This window comes from Scyliorhinus torazame, chromosome 12 (assembly GCF_047496885.1).
Source record: "Scyliorhinus torazame isolate Kashiwa2021f chromosome 12, sScyTor2.1, whole genome shotgun sequence".
Lineage (NCBI taxonomy): Eukaryota > Metazoa > Chordata > Chondrichthyes > Carcharhiniformes > Scyliorhinidae > Scyliorhinus > Scyliorhinus torazame.
In genome coordinates, this window is record NC_092718.1 from 223,110,353 (window position 1) to 223,126,011 (window position 15,659).

At 45.7% G+C, this 15,659-nt stretch overlaps 1 protein-coding gene across 1 annotated transcript in view; it reads right to left on the reverse strand.

Annotated features, from left to right (window-relative positions):
- ywhae1 (tyrosine 3-monooxygenase/tryptophan 5-monooxygenase activation protein, epsilon polypeptide 1) overlaps window positions 1–14,995 on the reverse strand; it is a 58,614-nt gene extending 43,619 nt beyond the window's left edge. Inside the window, exon 1 of the mRNA XM_072470000.1 lies at window positions 14,665–14,995. Coding sequence (XP_072326101.1) covers window positions 14,665–14,728 — 64 coding nt within the window. The 5' untranslated portion in view covers window positions 14,729–14,995. The remainder of the gene's footprint in view (window positions 1–14,664) is intronic.
- Between the last annotated feature and the right edge of the window lie 664 nt (window positions 14,996–15,659).

A 15,659-nucleotide genomic window follows, 5' to 3' on the forward strand; every position in this document is an offset into this window, starting at 1 on the left:
CCAGCTACACCGCACATCTTTGGGTTGTGGGGGGTGAAACCCACGCAGATACGGGGAGAATGTGCAGACTCAATACGGACAGTAACATGGGGCAGGAATCGAACCAGAGTCCTCAGCACTGTGAGGCAACAGTGCTAACTACTGCGCCGCCATGCTGCCCAAGCAAGTTGACCATTTCTTTGAAACTTTGTAACCAGTTAGTCCCCAATTAGCAAACGACTAGAGCAGCAGTGTGTTGTGGTGGTGTCACAACAAACGGCTAAAAATATTTTTATTCTTTCATGGGATGTGGCATGGTCAGCATTTGTCATCCATTCCAAGTTGCCCTAGAGGTGGTGGTGAGCCACTTTCTTGCTGAGGATCATATGGTCTAGGTACACCCACAGTGGTTCTCAGAGGGAGTTCCAAGAGTCTGACCCAGTGATGGTGAAGGAGCAGCAATGCGTCTGTTATCCTTGTCCTTCTAGGTGGTAGAGGTCACAAGTTTGGAAGGTGCTGTCGAAAGAGCTTTGGTAAGTTGCAGTGCATCATGCATCTGGTACACACTGCAGCCACTGGAAGGGAATGAATATTTAAGGTGGTGGATTGGGTGCCAATCAAGCAGTTTTTGTCCTGGATTGTGTCAAGCTTCTTGAGTTTTGCTGGAGCCACACATCCAGTCAAATGGAGAGTATTCCATCACACTCCTGACTTGACTTTGGTCTTGCTGAAGAACTCCCAGCTTCTAACCTGCTCTTGTAGCCACAGTATTTAAATATCTTGCCCAGTTCAGGTTATGCACAATGCTGGCCTGCATGATGTTGATGGTGTAAGATTCAGTGATGATAATGCCACTGACTGGGGAGATGGTTAGATTCTATTTTGGAGATGGTCTTTGTTTGGCACAAATGTCACTTACCACTCTAAGCCTGAATGATGTCCAGGTCTTACTGCATCTGGGCATGGGCTGCTTCAGTATCTGATGAGTTGCAAATGGTACTGAACAATCAGTACCATCAACAAACATCCCCACTTCTAACCATGATGCAGGGTAGGTCACAGAGGAAGCAGCTGGAGATGGCTGAGTTTAGGACACTACTGTGGGGAATTGCTGCAGTGATGTCTGGGCTTAGATGATTGGCCTCCAACAAGCATTGCCATTGCAAATATTTGTTATGCCAACTCAGTCCAAAAATATCCCCAAAAAGGATGCCACACCTTTTAAAGTAATATTGAGGCAAGTTTCCAAACAGAATAATTCCACATTCAATTCCAGGTATGATTGTATTTCTAGACTAAGAAATTCCATTGATAGGCAAGTAACTATATACAAACTCAAGCACTGAAACACCATCTAACACTAAAATGGTTTTGGTGGGCAGTTTGGGTTGGGTTGCTATACCAGGCACCGGTGGCAAGCGTGCGGACGAATCAGGAGAGATCGGGCTACTTCAGGTTGTGCCGGGGGACAAGGCAGGGATGTCCACTTTCTCCACTGTTGTTTGCCTTAGCTATAGAGCCCATGGCATGGAGAGCATAGAGGGTCTGGCAGGGGATAGTGCGGGCGGGTGGAATACAGGGTCTCACATTACACGGACAATCTACTTCTGTACATATCAGACCCGCTGGGGGGAATTGGCGGGATATTAGAGGAATTTGGCCGGTTCTCGGGATACAAATTGAATATAGGCAAGAGTGAGGTCTTTACCATTCTGTTGACATGGCGTGGTGGGTACAGACAGTTAAAATGACGGTCCTCCCGAGGTTTTTGTTTGTTTTCCAGAGCCTCCCAATTTTTATTTCCAAGGCATTCTTCAAAAAGGTGAATTCAGAGATCTCGGGATTTGGTTGGGCGGGTAAAACCCAGAGGGTGGACAAGGTGCTGCTGGAGCGGGGGGCTGGCCCTTACGGATTTTATTAACTACTACTGGGCGGCGAACATTGCGATGGTCAGGAAATGGGTAGTGGGGGAGGGGTCAGTATGGGAGCAGGTGGAGGCGGCATCATGTAAGGACGCGAGTCTGGGGGCATTGTTCTCGTCGGCTCAGTACTCCACAAGCCCGGAGGTAGTGGCAGCCCTGAGGGTGTGGGGACAGCACATGGAGTGGGGGGGGGGGTCCGGTGTGGGCACCAATATGTGATAACCACCATCGCGCCGTGGGGGCTGGACGGGGGACTTTGGAGGTGGCAGCGGGCAGGGATCGAGAGATTTGGGGATCTCTTTATTGATGGTTTCCCAAGCTCGGAGTCGTTTGAGTTGCTAGGTGGGAATGGGTTCCGTTATCTACAGGGGAGAGATTTTGTGCAGAGGCAGGTTTCGACCTTCCCACACCTGCCGCTCCAGGATAAGGTGGTGTCAAGAACAGGAGTAGGAGAGGGGAAGGTATCAGAGATATGCAAGGAGCTGATAGGAGTGGGAGGGAGCCCCGATAGGAGAGGTGAAGAGAAAGTGGGAAGAGCTGGAAGGAGAGTTGGAGGCCGGGTTATGGGAGGAGGCCCTGAGGAGAGTTAGTGTCCTCGTTGTGCGCCAGGCTTAGCCTGATCCAATTGAAGGTGGTCCATAGGGCACACAAGACTGTGGCCCGTATGAGCAGTATCTATGAGGAGGTGGAGGATAGGTGTGGGCGCTGTGCGGGGGTTGCTGTGAACCATGTCCGTATGTTTTGGATGTGTCCGAGGCTATGGGGTTTCTGATGTCATGTCAGAGGTCTTAAAAGTGAGGGTGATTCCGAGTCCAGAGGTGATCTTCGGTGTGTTGGAAGACCCGGGAGCCCAGGGGTTGAGAGGCCGGCGTCCCATCTCCCGGAGACAGATCTTACCAGGTTGGTGGGACTCGGAGCCCCTGAAGTAGTTGGTGTGGGTTAGCGACATGGTGGGGTTTCTCAGATTCGAAATAATTAAATTTGCCTTGAGGGGTTCGTTGCAGCGGTTTGCTCGGATTTGGCAGCCGTTCATCAACTTCTTCAAGAAAAATTAAGCTGTCAGCGGGGGGAGTTTGGAGTGGTTGGGGGAAGGTGGCATTGTGTGTAAGCCATGTTGGCTGGGATTTGTGCCGGGGGGGGGGGGTCTAGTATCCAGTTTATGTGCAACAGCTTCTGGAAAGTGCATTACAACAGGGAATATTGGCCTCAATTCTCATCTTCTCGCTGCTGTAAGTGCGACATGGAAATTGCATTCTGCCCTCTTAGAACAATTTGGTCGACAGGTCTTCCCAAGACTCTCCTTCCTGAATCATTAGTTTCAATAAAATAACTGCTCTGAAGGCGGAATATTGTTTCCAAACTATTTTTTATTTTTCATAAGCTTGTAATAAGCAGAGACTTACTTAAATAAAAGGCTTGCAGGGCTGCACGGTGGCGCAGTGGGTTAGCCCTGCTGTCTCACGGTGCCGAGGTCCCAGGTTCGATCCCGGCTCTGGGTCACTGTCCGTGTGGAGTTTGCACATTCTCCCCGTGTTTGTGTGGGTTTCACCCCCACAACCCAAAGATGTGCAGGTTAGGTGGATTGGACACACTAAATTGCCCATTAATTGGAACAAAATTAATTGGGTACTCTAAATTTATTTTTAAAATTTTAAAAGGCTTGCTGGACAGCCAAATCAGCATGCAGCAGAACTCTATAGACCAAATTTATTTGTGCTGTGCTCAGTCAATTTCAGTCTCTGGGGAAAGGGGCACCACAATTAACCCTGGTTTCGGGCAGTGGAAGAGGTAGACAGGATTCTTACTTCGCAGTCAATGATTTCTGATGGAAAGGACACACAGTCAAACAAGCTCAGCTATGATGCCTTCAACCATCAGAAAACTTCCCAAACACCCAGTTAAGACCACTTGAATGGCAACTGTGTAATGCACCATCCTCGGGTCACTGTCCGTGTGGAGTTTGCACATTCTTCCCGTGTCTGCGTGGGTCTCACCCCCACTAAATTGCCCCTTAATTGGGAAAAAAAAGAATTAGGCACTTAAAAAAAAAATGTAATGTATCATCCTTTAGTAGATACGGATACACAAAAAGGCAACTTCTTGGAAATAAGTTTTCTATCTGCAGCCATCTTGTGTTGGCCTCGCCGGCGGAGCTGTTCCTCCTCCAGTGGTGATTAAAGCCACTCTGCGGCATCCCCCTCATATTCTATGCTCCTCATTCATTGTGTTCTTCAGGCTAGGACAGCAGGCCAGATGGTTGCAGTGAAGATGACGAAAAATCAGAGGGTCCTTCAACTCCAGGCTCCAGTTGGTTATGAAAAGTGGCAAATGTGTGTTGGGCTACAAACAGACTGAAAATGATTTGTCAAGGCAAAGCCAAGCTGGTTATTATTGCTAACTGCCCAGCCTTGATGAAATCTGAGATTGAGTACTATGCTAGCACGGGCTATTTTTAAAAATCACTACTTTTTAATTCCCCCCCCCCATTATTTCCATTAAGGGGCAATTGAAAAAAATGAATAAATGAAAATCGCTTATTGTCACAAGTAGGCTTTAATGAAGTTACTGTGAAAAGCCCCTAGTCGCCACATTCCCGGCGCCTGTTCGAGGAGGCTGTTACGGGAATTGAACCGTGCTGCAATTTAGCATGGCTAATCAAACTACCCTGCACATCTTTGGATTGTGGGGGGTGCGACCCACGCAAACACGGGGAGAATGTACAAACTCCACACGGACCGTGACCTGGGGCTGGGACTGTGACCAGGTCCTCGGTGCTGCGATGCAGCAGTGCTACCCACTGCGCCACCGTGCCCCCCTTATGCAAGCGAAAACTGATGTGCATCACTACAGTGGCAACAACATTGAACTGGGTACAGCTTGTGCCCATTGGCTATCATTGATCCTGGCGATTCTGACATCAGGAGTATGCCAGAGCAAATCAGTGAAAAATAATTCAGCCACTGCTATATTTTGCAAATAAAATTTCAGCATAAATAGAAAACCACTAAGGGCCTGCTTTTGCAATATTGACCCATCAGGTGAAAATCATTCTTCTGCACCATTTGTTCACCAAGTCGTTAAATGTGTTTGTGCTAAATTTCCAATAAAAGTACATATTGCATCAAGAGAAAGTTTAGACAGTGATGTAACAGGCAGGGCACATGACATAATTACCGGCCAACACCTATCCAGATTACAACATGAACATAGCATCTTACTTTTTCAACAGTTGACTCACTGCCTTAAACAATGGAAGATCACGCTAGATGGGATACTTGCACATTTCACAGGTATATGACTGCAATCATTCTGATACCAGATCAAGCCACCACTAGGTGAAACTCACATAAAGCAACTTATGTTCATGAATCACTTAGTCCCATGAGTAAAACTCATCTTTAGGTTACATGAAAATAGCGAGCACCCGGGGTGGCACAGTGGTTAGCAACGTTGCCAACAGCACTGAGGATCCGAGTTCGATCCCAGCCCCGAGTCACTGTCTGTGTGGAGTTGGCACATTCTCCCAATGTCTGCGTGGGTTTCACCCCCGCAACCCAAATATGTGCAGGTTAGGTGGATTGGCCACGCTAAATTGTCCCATAATTGGAAAAAAAAATTGGGTACTTTTAAATGTATTTATTTTTAAAAAAGAAAGAAAAGAGTGAGCACCCTACCCAACTTCTGTAGGTCATCTTACATAAAACAGAACATCGCTTCCAGATCCTGAATTTTAGCCCAGGGCAGAACAATCTCTCCATTGTCTCAGGTCGGATCCCGTTACGCAAGAGTCGCCTTTCACCCTTTCTCAAAAATGTGTATGTCCTCCTAAAGTCCCTCTCTGAAATGAAGCTTTTTTTACAGAATGAATGAGGATTCCCTACTCCCATTTACTAAAATGAGCAAACAAACTATGCAGTCACTAGCGGAAGAACTAATTTCCAATTAGCATATGAACCACGTTTCATCTGGAAATCCTTGTTTTTTCTCTTTTTAAAATAAATTTAGAGTACCCAATTCATTTTTTTCCAAGGGGCAATTTAGCGTGGCCAATCCACCTATCTCGCACATCTTTAGGTTGTGGGGGCAAAACCCACGCAAAAACAGGGAGAATGTGCAAACTCCACACGGACAGTGACCCAGAGCCAGGATCGAACCTGGGACCTCGGCGCTGTGAGGCAGCAGAGCTAACCCACTGCACCACTATGCTGCCCTTAGAAATCCTTGTGAGCAACTTTAGGAGAACATACACATTTAACATTGGACAAAAAAGATGCCACATGAAGTTGTATAGAGAAAAGTGAAGTAATACATTTTGGGAGGAAGAATGAGGATTGCACATAGACACTAATTGGCTTAAGCCATTCATTTTTTAAGTGGGAGCAAAAGCTGATAAAAATATGACAAATTGAAGTTAAATACATTTGGATCCTATCTTCTATATATATTTATACACATAGCAGCCCATGGTAAAGAGATATTAAACTTACACTAATCAGTTAGAATAGCATCCAGTTCTTGGTGTCATACTTTTAGAGAGGATTATTAATTCCATGGAGAGATGCAAAAGAGATTCATTACAATACTCAGAATGTTAGTTTAAAAGACATTGGAACTCCCAAGTAGAAAACAAAGCAGCAGATTTAAGCAGAGAGGTCAGTACCAAGAATTATGGAGTTCTGATAATGCCAGAAACAAATTGATCATCAGAATAACAGGGAAAGGTTAATTTTTTTAAAAATATTTTAGGTTATTGCATGCCCAACCAAAATCCATAATGCATAAAAGGTTAAGTGGATATATGGTGAAAAGCATGTGGCCAGATAGACGATTCTGAATGATGACACATGTAGAAGTTTGTACAATTCTAGGTCTAGAACTCCACACCCTTTCTGCCAATCTAACCCACCCAACCCGTTTGTTATCCCTCAGAAAAAAATATCTAGCCATCTTTCAATCACTTATTCCTCACTAATCTAACTCCATTGTTCCATCTGCTCAGTCATGATGACCATGCTCATCAGCCTTCTTCAGGTTGCATTTCCTCACGTGTTCACAACCTCCAAATTCTTGTCAAGGTTTGGATTGGATTTGTCTATTGTCAAGTGTACTGAGGTACAGAGAAAAGTATTGTTTTGCATACAGCTCATTCCGTACATGAAAAGAAAATACATAGGGCAAACATAAAATACATAATGTAAGTACATAGACACAGGCATCAGGTGAAGCATACAGGAGTGCAGTACTACTCAGTAGAGAAAGTGTGTGTAGAGATCAGATCAGTCCATAAGAGGATTGTTTAGGAGTCTGGTAACAGCGGGGAAGAAGCTGTTTTTGAATCTCGGGAAAGCGGTTTATGAATCTGTTCATGCGTGTTCTCAGACTTATGTATCTCCTGCCCGATGGAAGAAGTTGGAAGAGTGAATAAGCCGGGTGGGGGTGTCTTTGATTATGCTGCCTGCTTTCAAGGCAGCGTGAGGTGTAGACAGTGTCAATGGATGGGAGGGGGGTTCGTGAGATGGACTGGGTGGTGTTCACGTCTCTTTCTTACGGCCTTTCGCCAAACAGTTGCCATACCAGGCTGTGATGCAGCCAGTTAGTATGCTTTCTATGGTGCATTGGTAAAAGTTGGGAAGAGTCAATGTGGACATTCAGAATTTCCTTAGTTTCCTGAGAAAGTATAGGCGTGTTGTGCGATCTTGGGCGTAAATCTCAATGCATCCAACAATAGCGATCTATATTCTCTCAGCTCTCCAAAGTCTCTTCATGCCTCATCAATTTAAGCAACCTCTTTTGATGATCATATTCCAGTGCCATGTCCCACACCACCTTATTACTGATCATCTCCGGACTTCAAGCAGAAACAAACTTTCTTCTTTCTCAGGATTCAAAAAGAGAAATTTATCTAATTGTCTCTCCTCTCTACCTTAATTTTCAAACATTTAAAATCTTAAGAATCATAATTATATTTTCTGATTTACCTCATCCCTTTTCAAACTTGAATGACTTATCAACTTATCAGAAACTGGTGATTTATAATAAGGATCAAAGTGACCCAAACTTGATTATGATTTGGAAACTTAGCAAGGTACAGTACTATGATCTGTATACATACAAAAGCAGCAGTGGCAATGGAGAACAGTCATTTAGCCGTTTAACTGGAAAATTCCACTATACTATTAATAAATTGTATTATGCCTTTAAAGTAATAAAAAAAAATCCCAAAGCTGCTCACAAATGTCAAAAAATCTGACATTGAACCATGTAGGAAATTAGGGCAGATGAAACAGTAGTTTATTTTCATAGTGAAGGAAAGAGGAGAGGTGGGACAGGTTTTGTGATGGAATCCCAGAGTTTAGGCCAGAGTCTCAGCAGATCGACACTGCCGCCCATGGTCCATCAATTAGAATCAGAAGAGAAAATGGCGCGACGGCAGCGATATTAGGGTTGTTGGGACTGGAAGAGATAAAAAGGGAAGGGGCCAGTTATGAAAGGATTTGAATAGAGGAGCAGGGATGTCTTGCTGCAATTATACAAGACCTTGGTGAGGCCACATCTCGAATATTGTGTGCAGTTTTCGTCTCGTTATCTGAGGAAGGATGTTCTTGCTCTAGTTGGATCAGTGAAGGTTTACCAGACTGCTTTCTGGGATGGCAGGACTGATATATGAGAGACTGAATCAGTTTGGATGGTATTCAGTGGAGTTTGGGAGAATAAGGGGGGTCTTAGAGAAATCTATAAAATTCTAACAGGGCTAGACAGAGTAGATAGAACACAGAACATGCAGCGCAGGAGGCCATTCAGCCCATCGAGTCTGCACCCACTTAAGCCCTCACTTCCACCCTAACTCCATAACCCAATACTCCTCCTAACCTTTTTGGTCAGTAAGGGCAATTTATCATGGTCAATCCACCTAACCTGCACGTCTTTGGACTGTGGGAGGAAACCCACAGACATGTGGAGAACGTGCAGACTCCGCACAGTGACCCAGCGGGGAATTGAACCTGGGACCCAGGCGCTATGAAGCCACAGTGCTAGCCACTTGTGCTACCCTAATGCAGCAAGGATGTTCCTAATGGTGGGTGTCCCCAGAACCAGGGGTCACAGTCTGAGGATGCAGGCTAGAGCATTTAGGAGGAGAAATCTCTTCACCCGGAGAGTGGTTGGCCTGCGGAATTAGTTACCACAGGAAGTAGTTGAGTACAAATCATTATGTTTTCAAGAAGCAGTTATAAATAGCACTTAGGGCGAAGGGATCAAAGGATATGGGCAGGGGGTGGTGGAATTGGGATTCGGCTGTTGAGTTGGATGATCATAATGAATGGTGGAGCAAGCTCAAAGAGCCACCTCCTGCTCATATTATCTATGAAAACCAGAATGTGAAATTTAAAATGGAGGCGATCAGCAGCCAATGCCGATCAGCAAGCAGTCATAGATGTTTACAGCATGGAAACAGGCCCTTCGGTCCAGCTTGTCCATATCACCCAGTTTCTATCACTAAGCTAGTCCCACTTGCCCACATTTGGCCATATCCCTCTACACCCACCCTGCCTATGTAACTATCTAACTGCTTTTTAAAGGAAAAAAATTGTACCCGCCTCTACCACTGCCTCTGGCAGCCCGTTCCAGATGCTCACCATCCTCTGAAAATATTTCACCTCTTATCTCTTTTGTTTCTCTCCCCTCTCACCTTAAATCAATGCCCTCTAGTTCTGGACTCCTCTACCTTTGGGAAAATATGTTGACTATCTACCTTATCTATGCCCCTCATTACCCCCAAGCCTCCTACGCTCCAGGGAAAAAATCCCAGCCTATCCTCATAGCACAGACCATCAAGTCCTGGTAGCATCCTCGTAAATCTCTTCTGCACTCTTTCTAGTTTAACAATATCCTTCCTATAATACGGCGACCAGAACTGAACACAGTATTCCATGTGTGGTCTTACCAATGTCTCGTACGGTGGATAGGATTTTGCAGGAAAAAGAACACGGGCACAGCTTTGGGTGTTTAGAGGAAAGAATGAGACAATAGATGAGGTGCTTGGAAATAGTCACATCTAGAGGCAATGCAGGGGCAAGGATGATAACTTATCAGCTGAGGCAGTGGTGATGCCGAGCAATGTCAGATGCAAATAGGCAAGCTTATAAAAGGCACAAGTGAGAGCCTGGAAGCTCATCTTAGGATCTAATAAGACAGGGCAGCGCAATGGGTTAGCACTGCTGCCTTACGCGGCCGAGGTCCCAGGTTCGATCCCGGCTCTGGGTTACTGTCCGTGTGGAGTTTGCACATTCTCCCCGGCTTTGCGTGGGTTTCGCCCCCACAACCCAAAAATATGCAAGGTAGGTGGATTGGCCACGCTAAATTGCCCCTTAATTGGAAAAAAAATGAATTGGGTACTCTAAATTTTTTTTTTAAGGATCTCACAAGACACTAGGGAGAGGATGGAACCAATGGTGGGCGGGGGTCTCAACACCAATTTTCTGTCTGCCCTCTCGTGTTAATCATAAATCTAACTAACTGTCTTGCAATTACCAAGCCTCCACTACTTTCATGGGAAGATAATTCCACAAACTGACAACCCTCAAGAGAAAATTATCTTGACCTTAAAAGGGAGACCATGTATTCTTAAACTTTGTCCCAAAGTTCCCATCACTCCAACAAGAGGAAGAACCTCCCAGTACCACCCCATCTAGACCCCCCAGGATCTTATATTTTAATAAGGTTACTTCTCATCCTTCTAATAATAATCTTTATCAGTGTCACATTTAGGCTTACATTAACACAGCAATGAAGTTAACTGTGAAAAAACCCTAGTTGCCACACTCCGGCGCCTGTTCGGGTACACGGAGGGAGAATTCAGAATGTCCAAATTACCCAACAGGGACGTCTTTCGGGACTTGTGGGAGGAAACCCATGTAGACACGGGGAGAACGTGCAGATGCCGCGCAGACAGTGACCCAAGCACGAAGTCGAACCTGGGACCCTGGTGCTGTGAAGCAACACTGCTGTGCTACTGTGCCCTCTTCTAAACTCCAATGGATGAGGGCAAAACCTCCATACCCCTTCTATCGATCTAACAATACAGCTGTTATTTTCCTGTGGGGGAGAACATTGAGTTGGCAAACACTCCTCCAATGCTGTGAGGTATGGTTGAAAATACGGTCACTTGGATGAGACCTTGAACTATGGCTCCACCAGCTTGTTCAAGTGGACATGATACAATTGAAATCATTGTTCTTTAGTGTCTGAACTCATTCATTCCTCTGAACCACAACCAAGTACAGATTAGCTTGTCATTTATTTAAGAGCACTTATGTGGGACTGGGATAGAGTGGAAGTGTGGTGTTAAATAGGGTGCTCTTTCCAATGGCTGGTGCAGACCTGATGGGCTGAATGGCCTCCTTCCATAAATTCTATGGAATTAACAGAGGCCATACTTCAAAAAGTCATGAGTTGTAAACCCTACAGTATGTGGAGGATACTACACTATACAGTTAATTCATTCCTCACCAACAGCAGGGGCTGTTTAGCACGGGGCCAAATCGCTGGCTTTGAAAGCAGACCCAGGCAGGCCAGCAGCTGGTTCAATTCCCGTACCAGCCTCCCCAAACAGGCGCCGGAATGTGGTGACTAGGGGCTTTTCACAGTAACTTCATTTGAAGCCTACTTGTGACAATAAGCGATTTTCATTTCATAACTACAGAAGCAAAAGTGCCAACTGCAATTTCCAGTCTGTACTTAATTAGCTGATCTAGTTAGGGCAGAAGTTGGGTGTGACAATTGCCACACCCCCCCCCCCCCAGCAACGTACATTCCCAATTGTGATCACTGTGTCATGTTTCTGGTTGCAAGTGCAGCATGTGGACTTAAATGACTAATGCAGAACGAGGGTCTGGCTGCTAGCATGCAGATGTATAGGGAAAATTGTAGTCATGTTTTTAAAACTTTGTTTCATGCTCCACAGTTGAGGTTCCATGCCATCCATAAAACACACTGAAATGTTTCAAAGAAACCCTTCCTCCCAAGCACCGAATGAGTCAATGACTGGAATGAAATTGCAGAAGTCTCACCCACATGACTGGTGGGCAGCAGTTGAGGATGTCTTAGTCACACAGCTAGTGGCATCTTTAATCTTTTGAGCCGTCACAACCTGTCAACTCCAATCAACAGTCGCACCTTCTAAATAGCCTCGGGTGAAGAGAGTTGGACAGGTAAAGGGCAGGGAACACAATCAGAACAAAGAGAAAACGAATAAGCAAATAGGACTGAAACTGCAAATGAGATACAGCTTAGGAAGATCTATACTGGTTCATCCAAAGATCAGAAGTAACCAAGAAATTCTTCCACAACAAACAATTTAACTTTCCACTCCACGTTCTCCCCTTACAATGGAGTATTTGGTTGATATAATAGTTGGTTCATGGACCAATTAACAGGGCTAATCACACCAAAGATCAAATAATGAATCTCCCTGATCTGCATGAAAATGCCATCCTGCACAACTTGAGCCATTGAATTTGTTAACATTCAAAAAGTGTGACAGCAATACCCTAGTGATAGCTTTATTGTTACTAGAGATTTAAAAAAACACATGGAAGACTTGTTGACAAATCAGTTTTATTTGTTGCAAAAATGGCTTTACCGCAATTTTTCTAGTTCTCTCCTCCCCATCAGGTTATTCGCACATGTTATTCAGCCTACATCTATGACAACTGTTAACTGGGCAGAGATTAGTTTCAGAAGCAGAAGGCCATCTTGACATTGGAAGGCGAAGCCTGGGTTTAGTTTTGTATCTCAGCAAAATGAAAAATGGCAAGTTAGATTGTTTTTAAACAGTTCCTAAGAGAAAAACCAGCATTCCTTCTGTTAAAAACCCTTATTTAAATCACATTTATAGATCAAGATTTCCTTCAGCCACAGAACATTTAAAAGAACTGCAATCTTATTAGTCTGGTCAGCGTAATAACACACCAGGATGGGAAGGTCTCAACTTCAGGTATTCACATTCCTTCAGAAGACAGATCTTCGAAGAATCTTAAACCGATTCCATTTTGTGCCCATTGTACCACACGCTGCCTGGGAGATGCGTCTGGACTTTGCTTGTACCACCCATGTAGCAAAATGCAACGGCAAAGATTATAGCGCATTTCCACCAACAACGCACAAGAAACTAAATATATTTGTAAAAATCAACTGAAATAACTAAAATTTGAGAAAATCAATGTAAATCCCTCAAGTTTGAATATTTGAAACCAGCCCCACCAACACCCTACTGTTAAGTCTCAAAACGTTTCAATGTCCAACTACAGGCCAGCACTGAGAGAATTTCACTCAAAACAGAGTTAAAAGGCATAGGTTTGTGTTACAATTAACTGTGATCCCTTTCACAGCCTACTATGGAATTACAATATACCCTGCAGTTATTGCAATAACAGTTGAAAACATGTCATATCAAAAATGTAGTAAATTACAGTAATCTGCTAAAACCTGGTAACTGACCCACCCCTTCCAAAAAAAGTTAGCCATTGACTACACTGACAAATGGATTTATTGAAACAGTAGCATGACATTGCTAGATTTATAACAATTAATTGGTAATTTGACAGTTTTGCTTCATGGACTGATTTTTAAAATGTTGATGACAGGAAATGCGATTTTTCTCAGAATTCATTAACAGGTAAGCAAGATTGATCAGTGTTTTGGGTGGGGCAAGAGAACTGAACAATTTGGTTTCATGTTAAAAGATTGAATTTTATCACAACCTTACCCCACAAATGAATACATCCAGGGTTGCAACTGCAGAACCCAGATCAACTCTTAAATTAAGAGTTCAAAGAAAAACAGATGGCAACAAAACCTTCCATCAGGTTAAAAAAAATCCTGACATAGGTTGAGCCAAAGGAGACAGTATAAAGACCTTTACGATGAGAAGCTTAGCTAAAGAGGAGGAATTCCTCGTCTCCACCCATGTCCTTATTTCTCGGCATGTGTGCGCCAAGAGTGACCTGCAACTTCCGCCTCAGTAGAATGAAAGGGAAAGAGATCACCCTCAATCCCAGCGTGCAATTAATCCCAAAATATATAATGGCATGACTGAAACATCCCAATTCGTGTATGTCGAAGCACAAAATTTTATTTTAATGCGGGACACATATACAAATTAAAATAGAGGGCTGGCCTACTCACTGGGTAGTGGATGCCATTGAAATACTTCTAAAAACTTAAAATTGCGCATGAGGGAGGGGAAAATACCATCAATACCCCCCTTTCCATCAACCCCAAAGTCCCTCTTGCAAACTGGGGGACAAACCAATATATTTCACAAGGGGGGGGGGGGTGAAGAGAGAAGGGGGAGAAAATATCTCACATCTTGAAAGGGACTGTAGGAAATAGCAAGAGAAACGAGAGGGGAAATTGGAGATGAGGATTTGAAGAGGGAGATCTTCTCCTCCATGATGTAAAAGGGAGGGGTCGGTGTGAATAAAGAGGCGGCTGGGATCTTGCTGTGTCTCTCTGGAGCAGCCCCCCTCAGGCAGGGGGCCGGGTTGGGGGTGGGTGGGTGGGGGGGATGTGGGGCCGGGCACGGGGATGCGGGGCTGGGGGTGAGGGGGGCTGGGGGAGGGGAGAGCGCGGGCACCGAGCGGCCGACGGGCGCCATTTTGTGAAGCCGGCGGCCGGGAGATGGGTGGGGAGGATAAACCCCCCCATTAAAAATAAAACTAAATATCCCCTCGAAACCCCCCCCCCCCTCCAAAACATCACTCACCGTCATATCGCTCAGCCTGCTCGGCCAGCTTAGCCTGGTAGACGAGGTCCTCGCGGTCCTCCATGTTGTCTGGCGGCGGAGGTGAGGCGCTGGGTGGACGGTGCGGGCGGGCCGGGGGAGGTGCTGTTGTTTTTTCCGGGGGGGGGGGGAAGGAGGGAGAAGGATGTGGCTGGGGGTTTTTTTCAAACCGCTGGCGTTTTCCCCTTTTTTTCCCCCTTGACTGGGCAGGCGAGAGGGAGGCAATGGGGGAGAGGCAGGAGGCAGACACCGAGGCAGCGAGCGCCGAGCCGCCGACACACCAAAGCTCGCAGCCGCCGCCGAGCAGCTGCCAAAATGGCGGATGGGCAGGGTATAGATCCGGGCACGGCTGCCCCAGCGCTTGCGCCTCCTCCCACTCCCGGGGCGGTGATGCGGCTCTCTTTCGCCTGCCTGTCTGCGGATCGGCCGCGCGCCTGCGCACTGGGGGCGGGGGAAGGGCGGCGCCGCGCAAGGATACCCGGGCGCAGGCCTCTCTGCTCCGTCAGGGGCGGGGGCAGAGGGGAAGGCACAAAGCACCAAGTGCCGGGCACCGCGCCTTCAGCTGAGCGTTCCGCGCGGGTGCAGCGGCTCAGCGGTGTGCAGACACAAAGAGAGGCGAAGGCCGCTGTGTCCAGGCGCACTGCAGATATAGCGCCAGCCACCTACACACAGTCTGTGGGCGTATAGAGCACAGAATGTACACGTAAATATAAAAAGGCAAAGTTGTAAGTAAACCAGCATTATCTATCATATAGATACAAAAAATAAACTGCTCTATGCATCTCACCAAAAAGAAAGATGTTTCCTATTAAACCTTTTGGAATTAATGTTTTGCCTTCAAAACACAACAACAACTTATATTTATATAGAGCCTTTAGCATCACCGCAAGCCACTTTACACAAGTATTACAAAACAAAATATGACACCAGATATCTCAGTTCCCAGCATATCCCTGCAGGAGTGTCCTGGGCCCGAC